The sequence below is a fragment of the Colletotrichum phormii genome (assembly GCF_030913505.1).
Source record: "Colletotrichum phormii strain CBS 102054 chromosome Unknown BDP81scaffold_1, whole genome shotgun sequence".
Taxonomy (NCBI): domain Eukaryota; kingdom Fungi; phylum Ascomycota; class Sordariomycetes; order Glomerellales; family Glomerellaceae; genus Colletotrichum; species Colletotrichum phormii.
The window spans coordinates 3,741,456-3,756,917 of record NW_026851443.1 but is presented as its reverse complement, the minus strand read 5'-3'; the positions used below and the strand labels follow the sequence as shown (position 1 = coordinate 3,756,917).

At 52.2% G+C, this 15,462-nt stretch overlaps 6 protein-coding genes across 6 annotated transcripts; 4 read left to right on the top strand and 2 right to left on the bottom strand.

Moving 5' to 3' along the window:
* Nucleotides 1–322: 322 nt before the first annotated feature.
* BDP81DRAFT_389028 (uncharacterized protein) lies at nucleotides 323–2,793 on the top strand (the record flags this gene model as incomplete). Its single annotated transcript, XM_060587208.1, has 2 exons — nucleotides 323–2,725; nucleotides 2,776–2,793. The coding sequence occupies 2 exons, from the start codon at nucleotides 323–325 to the stop codon at nucleotides 2,791–2,793; spliced, it is 2,421 nt and encodes an 806-aa protein (XP_060452249.1).
* A 597-nt stretch (nucleotides 2,794–3,390) lies between these two features.
* BDP81DRAFT_389027 (uncharacterized protein) lies at nucleotides 3,391–6,300 on the bottom strand (the record flags this gene model as incomplete). Its single annotated transcript, XM_060587207.1, has 4 exons — nucleotides 3,391–4,415; nucleotides 5,016–5,096; nucleotides 5,211–5,393; nucleotides 5,445–6,300. 4 exons carry the CDS (start codon nucleotides 6,298–6,300, stop codon nucleotides 3,391–3,393), a joined length of 2,145 nt encoding a protein of 714 aa, XP_060452248.1.
* A 165-nt stretch (nucleotides 6,301–6,465) lies between these two features.
* Nucleotides 6,466–10,173, bottom strand: BDP81DRAFT_389026 (uncharacterized protein; the record flags this gene model as incomplete). The annotated part of the gene is made up of 2 exons (XM_060587206.1): nucleotides 6,466–7,221; nucleotides 7,768–10,173. 2 exons carry the CDS (start codon nucleotides 10,171–10,173, stop codon nucleotides 6,466–6,468), a joined length of 3,162 nt encoding a protein of 1,053 aa, XP_060452247.1.
* A 97-nt stretch (nucleotides 10,174–10,270) lies between these two features.
* Nucleotides 10,271–10,906, top strand: BDP81DRAFT_306579 (proline rich protein 5MeD; the record flags this gene model as incomplete). The annotated part of the gene is made up of 1 exon (XM_060583290.1): nucleotides 10,271–10,906. A coding segment is annotated over one exon (636 nt), but the record flags the coding sequence as incomplete, so codon positions are not given.
* Nucleotides 10,907–12,780: 1,874 nt separating this feature from the next.
* BDP81DRAFT_444768 (Alpha/Beta hydrolase protein) lies at nucleotides 12,781–13,910 on the top strand (the record flags this gene model as incomplete). The annotated part of the gene is made up of 2 exons (XM_060591875.1): nucleotides 12,781–13,028; nucleotides 13,103–13,910. 2 exons carry the CDS (start codon nucleotides 12,781–12,783, stop codon nucleotides 13,908–13,910), a joined length of 1,056 nt encoding a protein of 351 aa, XP_060452245.1.
* A 409-nt stretch (nucleotides 13,911–14,319) lies between these two features.
* BDP81DRAFT_389024 (exosome complex exonuclease RRP43) lies at nucleotides 14,320–15,348 on the top strand (the record flags this gene model as incomplete). Its single annotated transcript, XM_060587205.1, has 1 exon — nucleotides 14,320–15,348. The coding sequence occupies one exon, from the start codon at nucleotides 14,320–14,322 to the stop codon at nucleotides 15,346–15,348; it is 1,029 nt and encodes a 342-aa protein (XP_060452244.1).
* Between the last annotated feature and the right edge of the window lie 114 nt (nucleotides 15,349–15,462).

The window sequence follows — 15,462 nt, the reverse complement described above, 5'->3', positions numbered from 1 at the left end:
CACATCTACATCTGAAGCATCCTCTTCGACCGATGGTAACAGCTTGTCTCTTTCGATCACTGCCGATATATCTACCGACTTGAGCATCTCTTCAAGTGCCACTGAAACATCTTACAATCTGTCCACCGGCTTGAGTGCTTTGCCCTCTTCTACTATAGACATTTCCAGCAATGACGCAACTTTCTCGTCTTCCAGCGTAGTTGAGTCACAAACCTCGAGTTCGACAGACGCTGCAGCTGGCTCATTGTCCAGCCCCGAACTCTCAACCCAACCTGGGTCCTCAATCAGCTCGGCTAGCACCGAAGTTTCTACCACTTCTGGCATGACTATCTCGTCTTCGGCACTTCCCAACATTCTAAGCACTCTATCACCGAGCACAGAACCACCTTCCACTGTTATTCCCTCTTCCTTGGGAGCTTCCACTTCTGCCAGGGCAGATTCGACCACCGCGAGGTCTGACGTCGTTTCCACTGACTTGTCAGCCCAGGACTCTACCTCAACCTCTGCCATCTCACCTGGTTCTAGCATCTCTTCATCCGACCTGAACACAAACGTCGACTCTAGTAGTCTCTCTGCGTCACCCACAACATCTGGCTCTAGCTTGGTGACACCAACAGCAACTTTTGTGACGTCTGTGGTTTTTCTCACAGGGACTGAGTCCTTCACTGCCACAGGCCTGGTCCCTCTCACCACTATTTACCCAAGCAATGGTGACGCCCCAATCCTGGTTTTTGGCGCGGCTAGAAGACTCTTTGCTTCAGTTGCTGTGCCTTATTCCGGTACGGGTATCATCACCGGACCCCAGCAAGTGAGCATCGTGTTGCCAAGTGGTTCAGGCTCACTAGTGGTCGGAACAATCGTCTACGCAACACCTGACCCTCTTGTGACTACTGAGGTAGACTACACGGGACTAGGCACCCTCACCTCGCCTCTTCCATTGACCACCATCTATCAATCTGGTACTGTCCCCGGGACCGTCATTGTGGCAAGGCCGGCCATCTTTGCTACGTCTGGAACCAGTTCTACTGTCGGTTCCAGTGCTTCGAGCGAATCCTCCACTTCTATCGACTTCATTACGACATCGCAGTCCACAAGCTTGGTTGGAAGTAGTTCGTCGTTAGAGACTAGCTCTGTTTCAACATCCAGTTCTCCGCTTGACTCTATCTCAACCTCTGTTTCCTCTAGGAGCTCATCAAGACTGAGCGATGTTTCCGAGTCTATCACCTCGAGCTTGCCTATTGTCCTAGCTGATTCCAGTACATCGAGCGAAGTACAGCTGGGATCAAGCAGCCTTGCAGCGGTTTCCTCATCAACTTCATCCGATAGATCCACTTCGACGATTGGTGATCTGAGCTCTTCCTCAATCATTTCAGTCTCCTCAGTCGGTTCCACTCCAAGCCCAGAGCCGATAAGCTCCAGCGCAACACCGACGGATGTCGGCTTCTCAACCAGCGGCAGCATCGATCCGGCGTTACTGAGCATGTCTTCAAGCTCGACAAGCGATGTCATTTCGTTGGCCTCCACGAGCGAAACCTCCGCTTTCCCAAGTCCGACGACAACATCAGCTGAGCTAGACACCACAGTAACCCAAGGAACATCGCAGTCGTCTGAAACAAGCATCGGAGTGTCTTCTCCCAACACTATCGAATCGAGCGACTTTGCGTCTTCGTCTCTTGCGTTAATATATTCTACTGCTTCTTCTCCTGATATCAGTTCTACCACTGATACTTCTTCGATCGATGTCACGACTACCATCGAGTTTCCTTCGTCTTTGGGAAGTGGCTCTTCGTCCGAAAGTACCATTCCAATTATTCCCTCGACCTCGGATCAGACCGTCATCTCTAGTTCAGCTCCTCCAGCATCTGCCCTCTACGACAGCATCCAGGTACCCTTCACAGGTACTGATCAGTTATCCACTCCGATTCCTATCAGTACGGTACTTCCGAGCGGGAGCATTCGTGGAACCATTGTCTATGCCGCGCGGTTCCTCACGTCGACAGTGTCGGGTCCGGGTCAATCCACCGTCACCCTTTCGACCATCCAGCCTTCTGGAACACAATCTCTTGGCTTGGTAGTCATTGCAGTCCCTGCCTCTCTAGAGCCGTCGACGACGCCGTCTGTCTCGTCTGATAACGGAGGAGCATTTCCCAGCGAGATCAGCTCTGAGTCATCAGCAGCTTCACTCACAACTTCGGTAACTTTGGCATCTTCGGCAGCTGAGAAAAGCAACACCAGCTTGAGTGGAAGCACCGACAGCACTGGAACTATCGAACCTAGCACAAGTCTTGAATCAACTAGCGTCGCAACGACATCCAGCGAAGTCGCAAGCACGAGCGCCATCAACACCGGAACAGATACAGCCTTTGCTTCTCTGCTTACAACCAGCGATTCGAGCTCTTTGAGCGACGCTCTTTCAACGTCTCAGAGTAGCAGTACCTCTTTCGAGGCCCTCAGTACTGAGACGAGCGCTAGCACTTCGAGTACTATCAGATCAGGAGCCAGCAGCTCCATTTCTACCGATGGAACCTCAACTGAAGCCAGTTCTTCGATCTCTTCCACTGTCTCGAGCTTCTCCATTGGGTCTCTCACCACAGCTACGGAAGCTGACAGCAGCGACAGCGTCTCAAAGACTAGCAGCACCAGCGACTTCGAGACAGTTCCCACAGCACTTGCTTCTCTGATATCCACCACCGATTCCAGCTCCGTGTTTGGCTCATCCACTACAGTGAATGATATTACTTCAGGGTCCAGCAGCTCCATTGATGAAACCGACAGTTTGACCTCAAGCATTGAGATCTCTTCGACAGCTCCTTCAAGTCTTTCGTCCGAGACAACTAGTATTTCCCCTGAGATTACTACCTCCGCAAATGACCCTTCGAGCGCGTCAAGCAGCTCGCTCACAGATGCTTCTTCGTCCCTTTTGTCGCCTAGCCCTGATGCGGCTACCCTCTTGTCTTCGGGTTCGACAAGCAGCGGTCTAACAGCAACCGCTTCAATCCCTTCTGAGACTACGCAACTCTCAACCACGTCAGAATCTGTGGACGCTGATTCTTACGTCACCTCGCAACTCATTTATACCGGCACCTCTTCGCTGTCTGAGCCCTTCCCATTGAGCACTGTCCAGCCAACGAACGGATCTCCGGGTACTATAATCTTGGCAGTCCCAGCCTCGTTCTATGCCACTTCCACTTTGGTCTATACTGAAGGCGACTCATACATCGTTCCGTCTGCTATCAGCACAGTTGCCCCGTCCGGAACAGCTAAGGGTACCGTCATCTTTGCCGCTCGCTACGCAGTGGCTAGGGTTGTGTACTCGGGAACTTCAGTCATCACGGAGCCCATCCCCATTGCCACATACCCGGGCAGCGGGACAGTCCTTGGCACCATTGTCTATGCCGATCCTCCGTCAAGCGCAGCAACATCAGAGATATCGCCTACTCCGTCAACATCTTCAAACTCCCTTGATTCAATCACCTCTTCGGTCACCTCAATTTCGTCAATTTCCTCCGACGCGGAATCCCCTTCCTCATCGTCAAGTAGCTCACTTCTCTCTGCTGTTTCTTCGTCACTGGAGGCTTCCACTGAATCTTCAACATCTTCGAGCGTCAGTATCGCAGTCAATCCTGATACATTGCTGTCGAGTTCAACGTCAGAGTCGACGACGGAGGAGCCGACAACCTCGAGCAGACTGATTTCTGGGGCGACATCATCTTCATCGAGCGACTTGGCAGACTCCGCAGCTACGACAACTTTATCTATGACTAGCTCAGATGGCCAACAGTCGTCTACTAGCACTTCATTGAATGCAGAGTCAGCTACTTCAAGCACTTTGATCACTGAATCTACCTCAACAACAATCACTTCATCGTCTTTGCTGTCTTCAAGCTCTTCGGAAACGATTGGCCTCGATACGCTGTCACCTACGTCGAGCATTTCGTCATCGGGCGTGGAAAACAGTGCTTCGGCTACCTCATCTAGCGATTCTTCTCTGTTCACTCCGACATCCTCATCTGACTCAAGTTCTACAACCAGTAGTGACCCGCAAACGCCATCAGCGACGCTTACTCCTAGCTCAGCCACCACTGTCACATCGACAAGCGACTCTGTGGATGGGACCTCGACCAGCTCCTCGGCGGGCTCTTCGTCACTATCCTCGAGCATAGCGACCACTGTTGAACCCGATACGGTACTTCCAACATCGACCGGCACCTCCACCAGTGAAAGTTCCTCTGTATCGAGCATCTCAACTTCAGACCCGAGCCCTCCATCAATATCGAGTTCTTCTGAAGGTTCATCCTTATCCATGAGCACTCGGAACACAGTCGAGATCAACACCTTGCTGTCAACATCTAGCGACTCAACAACGACAAGCTCAGTGTCCTCATCTGATATTTCTTCTGTATCGAGTAGTGCAACTTCAGAGTCCAGTTCTCAGTCGACCTCAAGCTTTATCGAGGATTCGACATCTTCCTCTAGCACTCAGATTACTGCTGAAATTAATACCTTGCTACCGACATCTACCGAGTCAACAACGGCAAGCACCGAGATAAGTTCTTCGTCTTTCGACTCGAGAAGCTCATCCGGAGTTCTTTCTGCATCAAGCTCCACTGTTACATCTGATGCATTGTCATCCATCACCAGCACCACGTCCTCGTCAGCAGTCGATCCTTCAAGTATCTCTAGCAGTGAGAGCTCCGACTCTGTTACTCAGAGTTCGAGCGTTATTACCGCCAGTCTCAGTACGCCAATTTCCTCGACTAGCCCTTCAACAAGTGACGATATTAGTTCGTTAAGCTCAACTGGATCAGAAACATCAGCGTCAACCCTGGCGCAGTCAACCTCGAACAGCCCAACTCTTGAGTCCACAGCCACCACGTCTGAGAGCTCTCTAACTAGCTCTTCGTCTTCAAGCGTGACAGTTGACCCCAACACCCTGCTGTCAATATCATCAAGCACATCTACTGAACAAAATTCAAGCTCCACAAACACGATTCAATCGTCCTCGTCAAGCTCACAGTCGTCTTCGATAGTAGACTCTTCTACGACCTCGGACGCCTCGGAAATTTCTTCCGGTTCTTCGTCCAGCCTTAGCCTTGCTACTTCAATTTCCGTCAGTCCGACCTCAAGCTCCACCTCATTGGATGTCTCCAGTCCCACTTTCTCTTCGCCCAGTCCGACTTTCAACCCAGAGAGCCTACTTTCAACATTACAGGGCACTTCGACTGGGAGTGTCATAAGCACCTCTGAGAGCGTATCTCTGTCCTCTTCAAGCTCCACGGGCTCCTCTTCTTCAGTTACAACTAGCGTTTCGGTCACAGAACCAACTTCCGTGAGCTTGGAAACAAGCTCTGAGGGAATTTCAATCACGCCAACGTCTTCCTCCGCTAGCACATCTACGAGTAGCTCTCAGTCTACTTCTCTCAGGGTCGACCCTGCAACTCTACTTTCGAGTTCGACAACTTCAAGCACCTCCGAGAGCGATTCCCTATCGTCGTCGAGTTCTGCCGCTAGTTTCACTGGATCCTCCATCCCGTCACCGACTGGCACTTCTACTGCCGAATCAACCTCTACAACTCCCCAGTCAAGCTCTGATGAAGCCACACTCGTGACATCTGTTTCATCTTCCGTCACCACGTCTACGAGTAGCTCTCCATCTGCTTCTCCAACAATTGACCCCGCTAGTCTTGCCTCGACGTCCACAGAATCGCCGACGACTGGTGCCACGTCTTCTCTTTCCTCGAGTTCAGATCGAAGCTCGTCGTCCGTATCCAGTTCCGAAAGCTCAGCTGAGGCCACGTCTAGTTCATCGCTTTCCTCTTCGTCAAGTTCGACCGGGCTGTCTCTCTCTTCGAGCCCAACGATTGATCCAGCGAGTCTGATTGCAAGTTCAGAGTCATCTTTCTCGAGCTTCACGACATCTTCCGCCAGCTCGACCGCCGAATCCACAACTACCATTTCAAGCTCGACTTTACCCTCATCTTCTATTTCTTCCACCTCTGCGTCCTCCAGTACGACAAGCGATACCTCCTCGGCCGCACCAGATGCCACTTCCTCAAGCTCGTCTGACTCAATATCCAATTCAATTACTTCCTCTACGTCTTCGAGTTCAACATTCGATGAAGAAACTTCGCTTTCTACTTCAGAAACGTCATCCACTAGCAATTCGATCTCTCCATCATCGTCAACATCATCCTCCACATTTTCATCCAGCTCTTCCTCTGGACCTGCTACTACCCCGTCTGTTACATTTGTGTACACGACCATCTTCCTCACGGCTTCCGACTCACCAGACTCGACCATTATTGCTTCAATTGGTCCAAGCGGTACTCAAGCTGGCACCATAGTCGTCGGAAGGCGGGCACAATTCGTCACGGTCACTCGCCCATACAGTGGAACCAACACTCTGAGCGGCGGTGCAACCACTGTCAGCATTGTCCAGCCGCAAGATGAACAGCCCGGGACGGTTTATGTTGAGACGACTCTAACTGCGGCAGTCTCGATTTCCACAAGCTCTTCGACGTCTGAATCGCTTCCAAGCGCTTCTTCCACGAGTCCTAGCGCTTCGTCGTCAAGTACAACAAATGCTGTTGAGCCAAACACTTTGCTGTCGAGCACGAGTGTTTCTTTGACGAGCTGGTCTTCCAGCTCAGACTCGCTCTCGTCGACCTCAACTTCACAGGTATTGTCGACTTCAGCTAGCACATCCGAAGGTAGTACGGGAGTGTCTTCTATGTCGACTTCCAGCACATCTCCCGGTACCTCCAGTATCACGTCCTCAACTCCATCTAGTACTATCGAAGCGAATACTCTGCTGCCGATCACGACTGTTTCTTCAACGAGCGCCTCGTCCAGCTCGGAGCCCCTGTCATCGAATTCTACATCACAGACCTCATCTACGTCTACATTACAGATTTCATCGACATCAAGTAGTACCTTAAGCCAGTCCCTTGGGGGCAGCTCAAGTAGCCTTTTGAGCGAGTCCTCCAGCAGTTCATTCAGCAGCTCTTCGAGCGCTTCTTCTTCTTCTTCTTCTGCCAGCTCAGCTTCATCGAGCCCGGCTGCCAATCCCACAACTTTGTTGTCGACATCATCGACTGCCGCGTTATCATCAACTACCAGCACAACCGAGCTATCTAGTTCAAGCTCAGTTGGCTCTTCCAGCACTTCCACGACCACAAGCGTTTCAAGCACATCGTCGACGTCCTCGCCAAGTAGCTCCACCTCGTCAAGTATCACAGTCGATCAAGCCACATTACTGCCGACCACCACTAGTGCTTCTTCGACTTCGACTCCGGGATCAAATACCAGCTCGACCGCATTCTCTTCCTCGAGTTCCTTCAGCACGAGTCAAATATCAAGCTCATCAACGACAACGAGCGCCTCATCGACATCCACGTCTTCAAGCATTACGGTTGACCAGGCCACCTTGCTGCCGACTACCTCAAGGGTTTCTTCGACGTCAGCGTCAGGCTCAAGCACTAGTTTGTCCGTGACTTCCTCCTTAACTTCGTCCTCCAGTCTCTTCAGCACAAATCAGAGCTCATCGTCATCCGCACCCACATCACCGACACAGACCTCAACGAGCAGCTCGGCAAATAACTCTTCCCCCACAAGCCCCACTGCGAATGCTGCTACGTTGCTCTCAACATCGACTAGCACCTCATCAGATCAAAGTTCGAGTTCCTCCAGTACAGTTTCGACTTCTTCCAGCTCATCGATCAGCATTTCTGTTTCTCAAACTTCGTCTCCTTCAAGCAGCCTTCTCACCAGCTCATCGTCACCCAGCTCATTCAGTAGCTCTACTTCTTCCAGCGTGTCTGTTAACCCCGCCACATTGGTACCTACAACTTCTAGCGCTTCGACGAGCAGTTCTTCAAGCAGCTCCCAGAGCAGTTCATCGTCAACAAGCACCTCTTCTAGCCCTGCTACATCTTCATCTGCGTCTAGCGGTACCTCAGCGCCGACCAGCACCTCCTCGTCAATTATCTCGAGTACAACATCGTCAGTCAGTGCGACGGCGAACGCCGCCACGCTTCTTCCCACAAGTAGTAGTACTACATCGTCCTCTTCGAGTAGTTTCGGTAGCAGTTCTTCTTCTTCTTCTAGCTTTACAGTCAGCGCAAGCTCCACTACTAGCGGTACAACATCTAGCAGTAGCTTGTTCAGTAGCTCTTCCTCTGCCAGCCCAACTGCCAACGCCGCCACACTGCTTCCTACGACAAGCAGCACAACAGTGTCATCTTCAAGCACTGTGACTAGCAGCTCGTCGTCATCGAGCTCAACGTCTAGTTTGGGCTCCACTACCAGTAGTACCATCTCCAGCACTACTTCCTCCGCCACTGCAACAGCCAATCCAGCTACGTTGCTGTCATCAAGCACTGGCTCAACAGCGACACCATCGAGCAGCTCCACAAGCAGCTCTTCATCCTCTCTCAGCTCATCGACCAGCTCAGCCACAGTTGCCTCTACTAGCAGCAGTACAATTGCTAGTAGTAGTCTGTCTAGCACGTCTTCTTCTTCTTCTTCTTCTTCAACCAGCGCAACAGTGATAGCAGCCACACTCCTGTTAACGACCAGTAGCGCTCCTACGAGCAATCTTTCGACTACCTCATCTTCATCTTCAAGGGCAACGACAAGCTCCTCATCAATTGCAACGAGTATCTCTTCTGTCAGCACTACATGGTCCTCGTCTTCTTCATCCAGTCCAACGATTAACGCGGCTACTCTGATATCCACCTTCACTAGCGGGACGCCCACGAGCAGCAGCTCTGCCACCAGTTCTTTCCCCAATACCGCAGCAAGCTCTTCGAGTTCAATCTCCACCACCAGTACCACTTCTACGAGTACGAGCAGGTTCTCGAGCAGCTCCTCAACTAGCAGTTCGTCTTCTTCAAGCCCGACGGTTGAAGCAGCCTCATTGGTATCCACCACTAGCAGTGATTCTACAAGCAGTAGTTCTTCTACCAGCTCAGCATCTCCCACTGCTACCAGCTCTTCGAGCTCGACATCCACGAGTAGCGGCATTACTACCAGCCCATCATCTAGCAGTTCTGCTCTTAGCTCTTCTTCCACTTCTTCGAGTGCGACGGTCAACGCAGCCACCCTGCTGTCTACAACGAGCTCTACAACAAGTGCTTCGACAAGTACCTCGACAAGCAAAAGCTCGACATCTAGCACGGCGTCTGTAACCAGCACTTCAAGCAGCTCTTTGAGTAGTTCTTCGAGTAGCTCTACCACCGCACCTACGGCGAACCAAGCAAGCTTGATCTCTACATCCAGCAGTGCCACTACTAGCACCACCAGCTCTACCTCTAGTAGTTCTAGTACTAGCAGTATAGCCAATACCTCTTCGAATTCGTCTACTAGTGTCACGGTCAACCCCGCAACTTTGATTCCCACAACAAGCAGCACAACAAGCAGCAGTAGTAGCACGACGAGCAACAGTACTTCTACGAGTACGAGTAGCTTGAGCAGTATTCTTTCAAGCACCTCATCTTCGAGCGTCACAGTTAACGCGGCGAGCTTGGCCTCGACTACAAGCAGTCCTTCAACGTCAACCTCTAGGACGTCAACCTCGTCATCACTCTCGCCGACCTCGAGCAGCTCTTCCTCAAGCACAGTTGCAACTTCGTCTTCATCATCGTCTTCTTCTTCTTCAAGCTCATCTACAAGCTCCTCATCGAGCTCATCTTCAAGCTCATCTGCTAGCGTTGCGCCCAATACGTTGCTGACTTCATCAAGCGCTTCGACATTCTCCACACTGACGAGATCGTCGTCTTCCTCGACGTCTTCGTCTACTTCAAGCAGCTCTTCTTCGTCTTCGTCAAGCAGCGTCAGTGTCCAGTCAAATACGCTGGCCTCAATTAGCTCGAGCTCAAGCAGCACTTCCTCAACTTCAACCACGACAAGCACAGCATCGAGCTCATCGTCCTCCTCAAGAGCCGGCAGTACCTCAACATCGTCTTCGAGCTCGACTTCCTCAAGTTCGAGCTCAAGTTCGAGTTCTACCTCAATCTCATCCTCAACCTCGTCTTCTTCACGAACTACCACATCAACGAGCAGCTCATCTAGCTCGAGTAGCAGTAGCACGAGCACTTCATCTACTTCATCCAGAGTCGTGGCTTCAGCGACGCAAGGTCCCGCATTCTCGTGTCCTACGACCGGATTTCTCATTCAGTCCCTAACCCTCTTCTCACTGAATCTAGCCACCGGTGAGCGAACCCAAATTGCCGACAACGTGGGCGGAGACTCAGCCCGCAACATCAACGCCTTGGGCTACAACGCAAGAGAGGACTACCTCTACGGTATCTCCCAGAACGAGGGCGCCACCGACTTCAAGATCATCCGCATTCTGGCCAACGGCACAGGCACCTACGTCTCTACGGTCAACAAACTCACAACCGGTCTGTTCAACTCGGGCGACATCGACGAGTACGGTCAGTACTGGATCTCAACTGGTGGCACCGACTACTACCAGTACAACTTCGCTCCCGGCACGTCAAACTACGGAGGTCTCGTCAGCAGTGGTAAGCTCAGCGGTACTGGTGGTTACACTATCGGTGACTGGACAGTCGTACCTGGCGTAGGGGGTGGGGATCTATGGTCCATCGGCGTGAGCGGTCAATCTGCCTACCTGTTGCGTTGGAACCGGTCCACTCACCTCTTCACAACGGTTCGCAACTTGGGCAACCTCACAGGAGCAAGTTCCAGCTTGACGCCTTTCTGGGGTGCCAGTTATGCCACCACAGATGGGTACCTTTTCGCAGTCGAAAACGGCACAGGCCAAATATGGCGTATTGCTGTCGATGGTTCTTCCGCCCCCTTGAGATTGAAGGATGCACCAGTCAGCAGTCGAAATGATGGTGCCAGATGTTTGGACTCCGGTGCCATTGTTGTTGGTAGCTAAGCGTGACCTGATATCTCAATGGATTTTACTTCTTCTTTGTCTTTGCAAGGCCTCTATGACATGTAATACTTAGGCTAGTACCGTATTGGGGTATTATCATTTGCTTCTACAGAGTTCATCGAGAACGATGGTTAATGAACACGACTTAGACACTGAACTAATACATATAACGATAAATTTTCAGTTGTAAATCTCCAAGATCAAGTCGTTCATCCCTGCCAGCTCCCAAGAGTCAGTCCCGAGGCGTTGCTGTCTTGAAGGCTCCATTGCCGCAGCGTACTTTATCCAGTGCCCGACGCCCGTATAAATACGACCCTGGTGCCAGCAGAAATTGCCCAGGCAACCAAGCCACTTATAGTCGCATAAGGCGCCGAATTTCCCACGGAGACTAAATATGGCATCGATGCTTCCGAGTCGCAGTGAAGACCAAGCTACTTCGCTTCGAGGCCCCAGGCCGGTGCTGGCAGTAGACACCAGACCTAAATGTAATTCACTTCCAGGCATCATCGCCTTGCACATATACCTGTATGTATATATACGAGAAAGTATCTGAAGACATGCGGTTCTTGTGATAAGATGATTATTGTAAGAGGTTCATATCGAGTTATGGCACGATCAAAGGCCCTACCTCCAACTATCCAATACGACCCAACCAATACAGATACCATGCTCAACGTAGCTATATGTAGGCTTCCAGATCCTAGGGAACCTAATCACTGGGCTATAAATAACCAAGTAATTACGAAGTAGAGAGGGTTCTCTACACCAAATTCACGATAATATCAGTGACCGAGGTTGTCACATAAGGTAGCTCCAACACGCAGGGGCATTAAGGCCTAGCCATGCCCGTGCGATTAGCCAGCACATGCTAATTGATTAAGTTTTCGACTTATTTAGCGCAACCATTCGAAGAGTCAGCCTTTCTACATGTGCTCCCCAATGTACAAGTTCAAGTGAGGGCATTCCTAAAGAAACCCTCACTCCAAGGTGTAAGGCTGAAAGGTAGGCACGCAATTTGTGTTGTTGCGAGCGAGCCAAAATGCTCAGCGCGTTGTCAAGCGTAACTGGCAGTCTTGTGCCCGTTTCAAACAGGACTGCATGCTAGCTGCAAATAATCCCCAGATCTTCAATCCCGCGTTGCTGATATAGACTTTAGGGTTATATCACAGACCAGCATCAGTTAAGCTTCAACTTGGTTGCGCGGGCCTCGAAGTCTCCCGAGTCCCAAAGTTCCAACGAGTCAAGACCCATGCTAATTTTGGCACAGATTTGGCACTAGAGGATCGTGTTTCTCTCAGTAGTTACTCATCACAAGGGTCGCAAGGGATCCCAGCCCGCCTTAAATTGCTTAAAATGCGTCCCCAAGCCAACTGAAAACTGTGAAAAATAACGCTTTATGCTGTAAATCAGGCCTAGCTTTACATCCACGGTCGCTATGAACTCTGACGTCGCCGGTTCCGCACAACAACTTGATTTTTCTCTACCTCCCCCATCCTCAGAATTCTCGCCCGTTGGTTGAGAGTCATTCATACCAACAAATATTATATCACACCGGGGTCACCGGATGTCACGCCATATATAGCATTGTTTGCCTATTCCCACTCCACTGTGAAAATCGCCAAGATGCCAAAAGAGGAGGAAAAAAGGGGTTCGCCGTTCATATTGGGTAGGACCCGGAGTGACTTACATGGGGTCTCCACCACGGATTGACCGTTACACTGCCGGCAGCCGAGGCTCGGGATGAGAGATTGAAGAACTACATAGATGGCGGTGGTTCCTCACTCGCTCGTCTTGTTTCTCTTTTGTAATTCCAGTGCCATCACTGATTGCATCCACACTCGTTTTCGACAGTCGTTCTTTGAATTTGGATCAAGATGAGCGCCGTCACCAAGTTTGGGTTTGAATACCAGACTGCCACTATCAATGGCGTCGAATACAACTACATTCACGCCGAGCCGGCAGGCAAGGTAGTGGGCACAATCTTCCTCATCCACGGGTGGCCCGATATGTCCCTGGGGTGGCGCAACCAGATTCCTTACCTCCTGTCCAAGGGCCTCCGGGTCATTGCTCCGGACATGATGGGGTACGGGGGTACTGATGCGCCCGCCGACGTCAACTTCTAGTGAGTCTCTTGCATCCAGTTCCATATTTGTGTCGACGAGTAAAGCTTAGCCGAAGACTGACCAACGCAACCAGCACATTCAAGCACGCCTCAGATGACATTGCCGCCCTCGCCAGCCACCTCGGTCTCTCGCGCATCATCCTTGGCGGCCACGACTGGGGCGGAGCGGTCGTCTACCGCGCAGCCCTCTGGCACCCGGAGCTGATCTCGGCCTTCTTCGTCATCAGCACGCCCTTCGCGCCCCCACGTCTGGCATACGTCGATCAGGCCACCGCGCTGCCCACGCTGCACTACCAGCTGCAGTTCCGCACCGACGCCGTCCAGGATTACATTGGCCTCGGCGACGTCCAAAACGCCACCCGCGTCCGCCAGATCCTCAACACAATCTACGGCGCCAGGCTGCCTAGCGGCGCATCAGCCTTCAACTCCAGTGGGGCCGGATTCGACTTTGACTTGCTCGATGGTGTAACGACGGACACGCCGTTGCTCAGCGAGGAGGAGCTCGACTACTACGTGGAGAACTATGCCGGGAGCGACCCTTTCAACAGGACGCTCAACTGGTACCGCACCGGCGAGCTCAACTGGCAGGACGAGCTCGCGCTTGTCCCCAGCAATGCTACCGCGTACACGGCCAAGTACTCGCAACCTGCGCTGTACATTGGCGGTTCGCTCGACTCGGCGCTGCCTCCGATTTTGTCGACGGGTATGGAGACGTACTTTGATAGCTTGTCCAGGGGCGAGGTGAATGGCACGCACTGGGTCATGTGGGAGAAGCCCGAGGATGTGAACAGCTATGTTGGTAACTGGTTGAGCAGCTCAGTATTGGGAAATCTGAGTGTCGGTGTGAACGTCACGGCTGGAAACGCTCTGGCTTTGCTGTGATCGGCGAGATGTCGGTAGAGGGCCTTGCCTCTGAAAGGACAATGATGCGTATGACCATAAAAATCAGCATTTAATAGAAGAATCTTACCATTACTGAATTTCAATCTCAAGAAACGCCGCTATGAAATCTGAACGCAATCGATCGCTTGACCTCATGATTTAAAGTCGTCAACGCTGCATTTAAAGGTGGGGTGAGGGATGTGCGGTGATGCAGCTGCAGGAAGAGACCATCCGTTCACTGCAGGCCCAGCTGGTTGAACCCCACCGGAGCCACTGACGCCGACCTCCGACTCCACTCAAAATTTCCAGCTCACACTTCATCCCACCTCAGACAAGTCCAAGATCACATCGTATTGCGCCTCAATTGAGAATTCTCTGCTTTCTCGTTGATCCAACGGACATCACGACAATGGCTACCTCTAAGGGCCTCCCTCGCGACACGTTCGCCAAGCTCTCCCCTCACCCCTTCCTCCTCGCAAACCTCCAGCCTCCCGCGCCCGCCAACGCCGCGAGAAGCAACGGCCGCGCACCCAACGAAGCTCGAATCCCCAATGTCAACACCTCCAGCTTGACCCATGCCAACGGAAGCGCTGTGGTCCGTACGGGCGATACAACCGTCATCTGCGGTGTCCGTGCCGAGACACTTCTCGCCTCCGATATCCCCAACTTCCGCACCGCCGCGAATCTCGATGACGACAACGGCAAGCCCAGCTCAGAGCTGAAGGACTACGACCTGCTCGTCCCCAACATCGAGCTCGCCACCGGCTGCGCGCCGCAGTTTCTCCCCGGCGTACCTCCCACCACACTCGCTCAGACTCTTAGCACGAGAGTATACTCGCTGTTGCATTCCTCCAACCTCGTTGATCCAGAGAACCTGAGAATATGGTACACTCGCCCTACCGAGAATGCCGGAGCAGAGGACGATGGAGATGACAAGATGGACGAGGACGAAGAGAAGCCCGAGGGCGAAAAGGTTGTCATGGCGTACTGGGTTCTGTACATCGACATTTTCTTCATCTCCTTCGACGGCAACCCCTTCGACATTGCCTGGGCCGCTATCCTGGCCGCCCTCCGCGACACAACAATCCCCGTCGCACGATGGGACGCAGACCGCGAGATGGTCGTCTGCACCCGAGAGAGCCTCAAGCCCCTGACGCTGCACGGCTTTCCCGTCGCGTGCACAGCCGGCGTCTTCACAGGAAAGGAGACGGCGGACCGGCCCGCCGCCGGCAAGTTCTGGACTCTGGTCGACCCGGACAGGTTGGAGGAGAGTCTATGTGATGAAGAGGTTACGGCAGTGGTGGATCGAAGTGAGGGAGAGACGAAGGTATTGGTGATATCAAAGCATGGTGGAACGGTACTGCAGCCGCAGCTCATACGGGAGTTTGTGGGCGTTGCGGAGCAGAGATGGGAGCAGTTTTACAAGGCCATGGCATGAAGATAATGATACCCACCAAAAGGAAGAAACAAAAACCCAAGACGTTCGGGCAAAGGAAGCTTTTCTCTCTGATGTATCCTCAGGCTATGCTCTACCCGTCCAAGGTGGCAACCG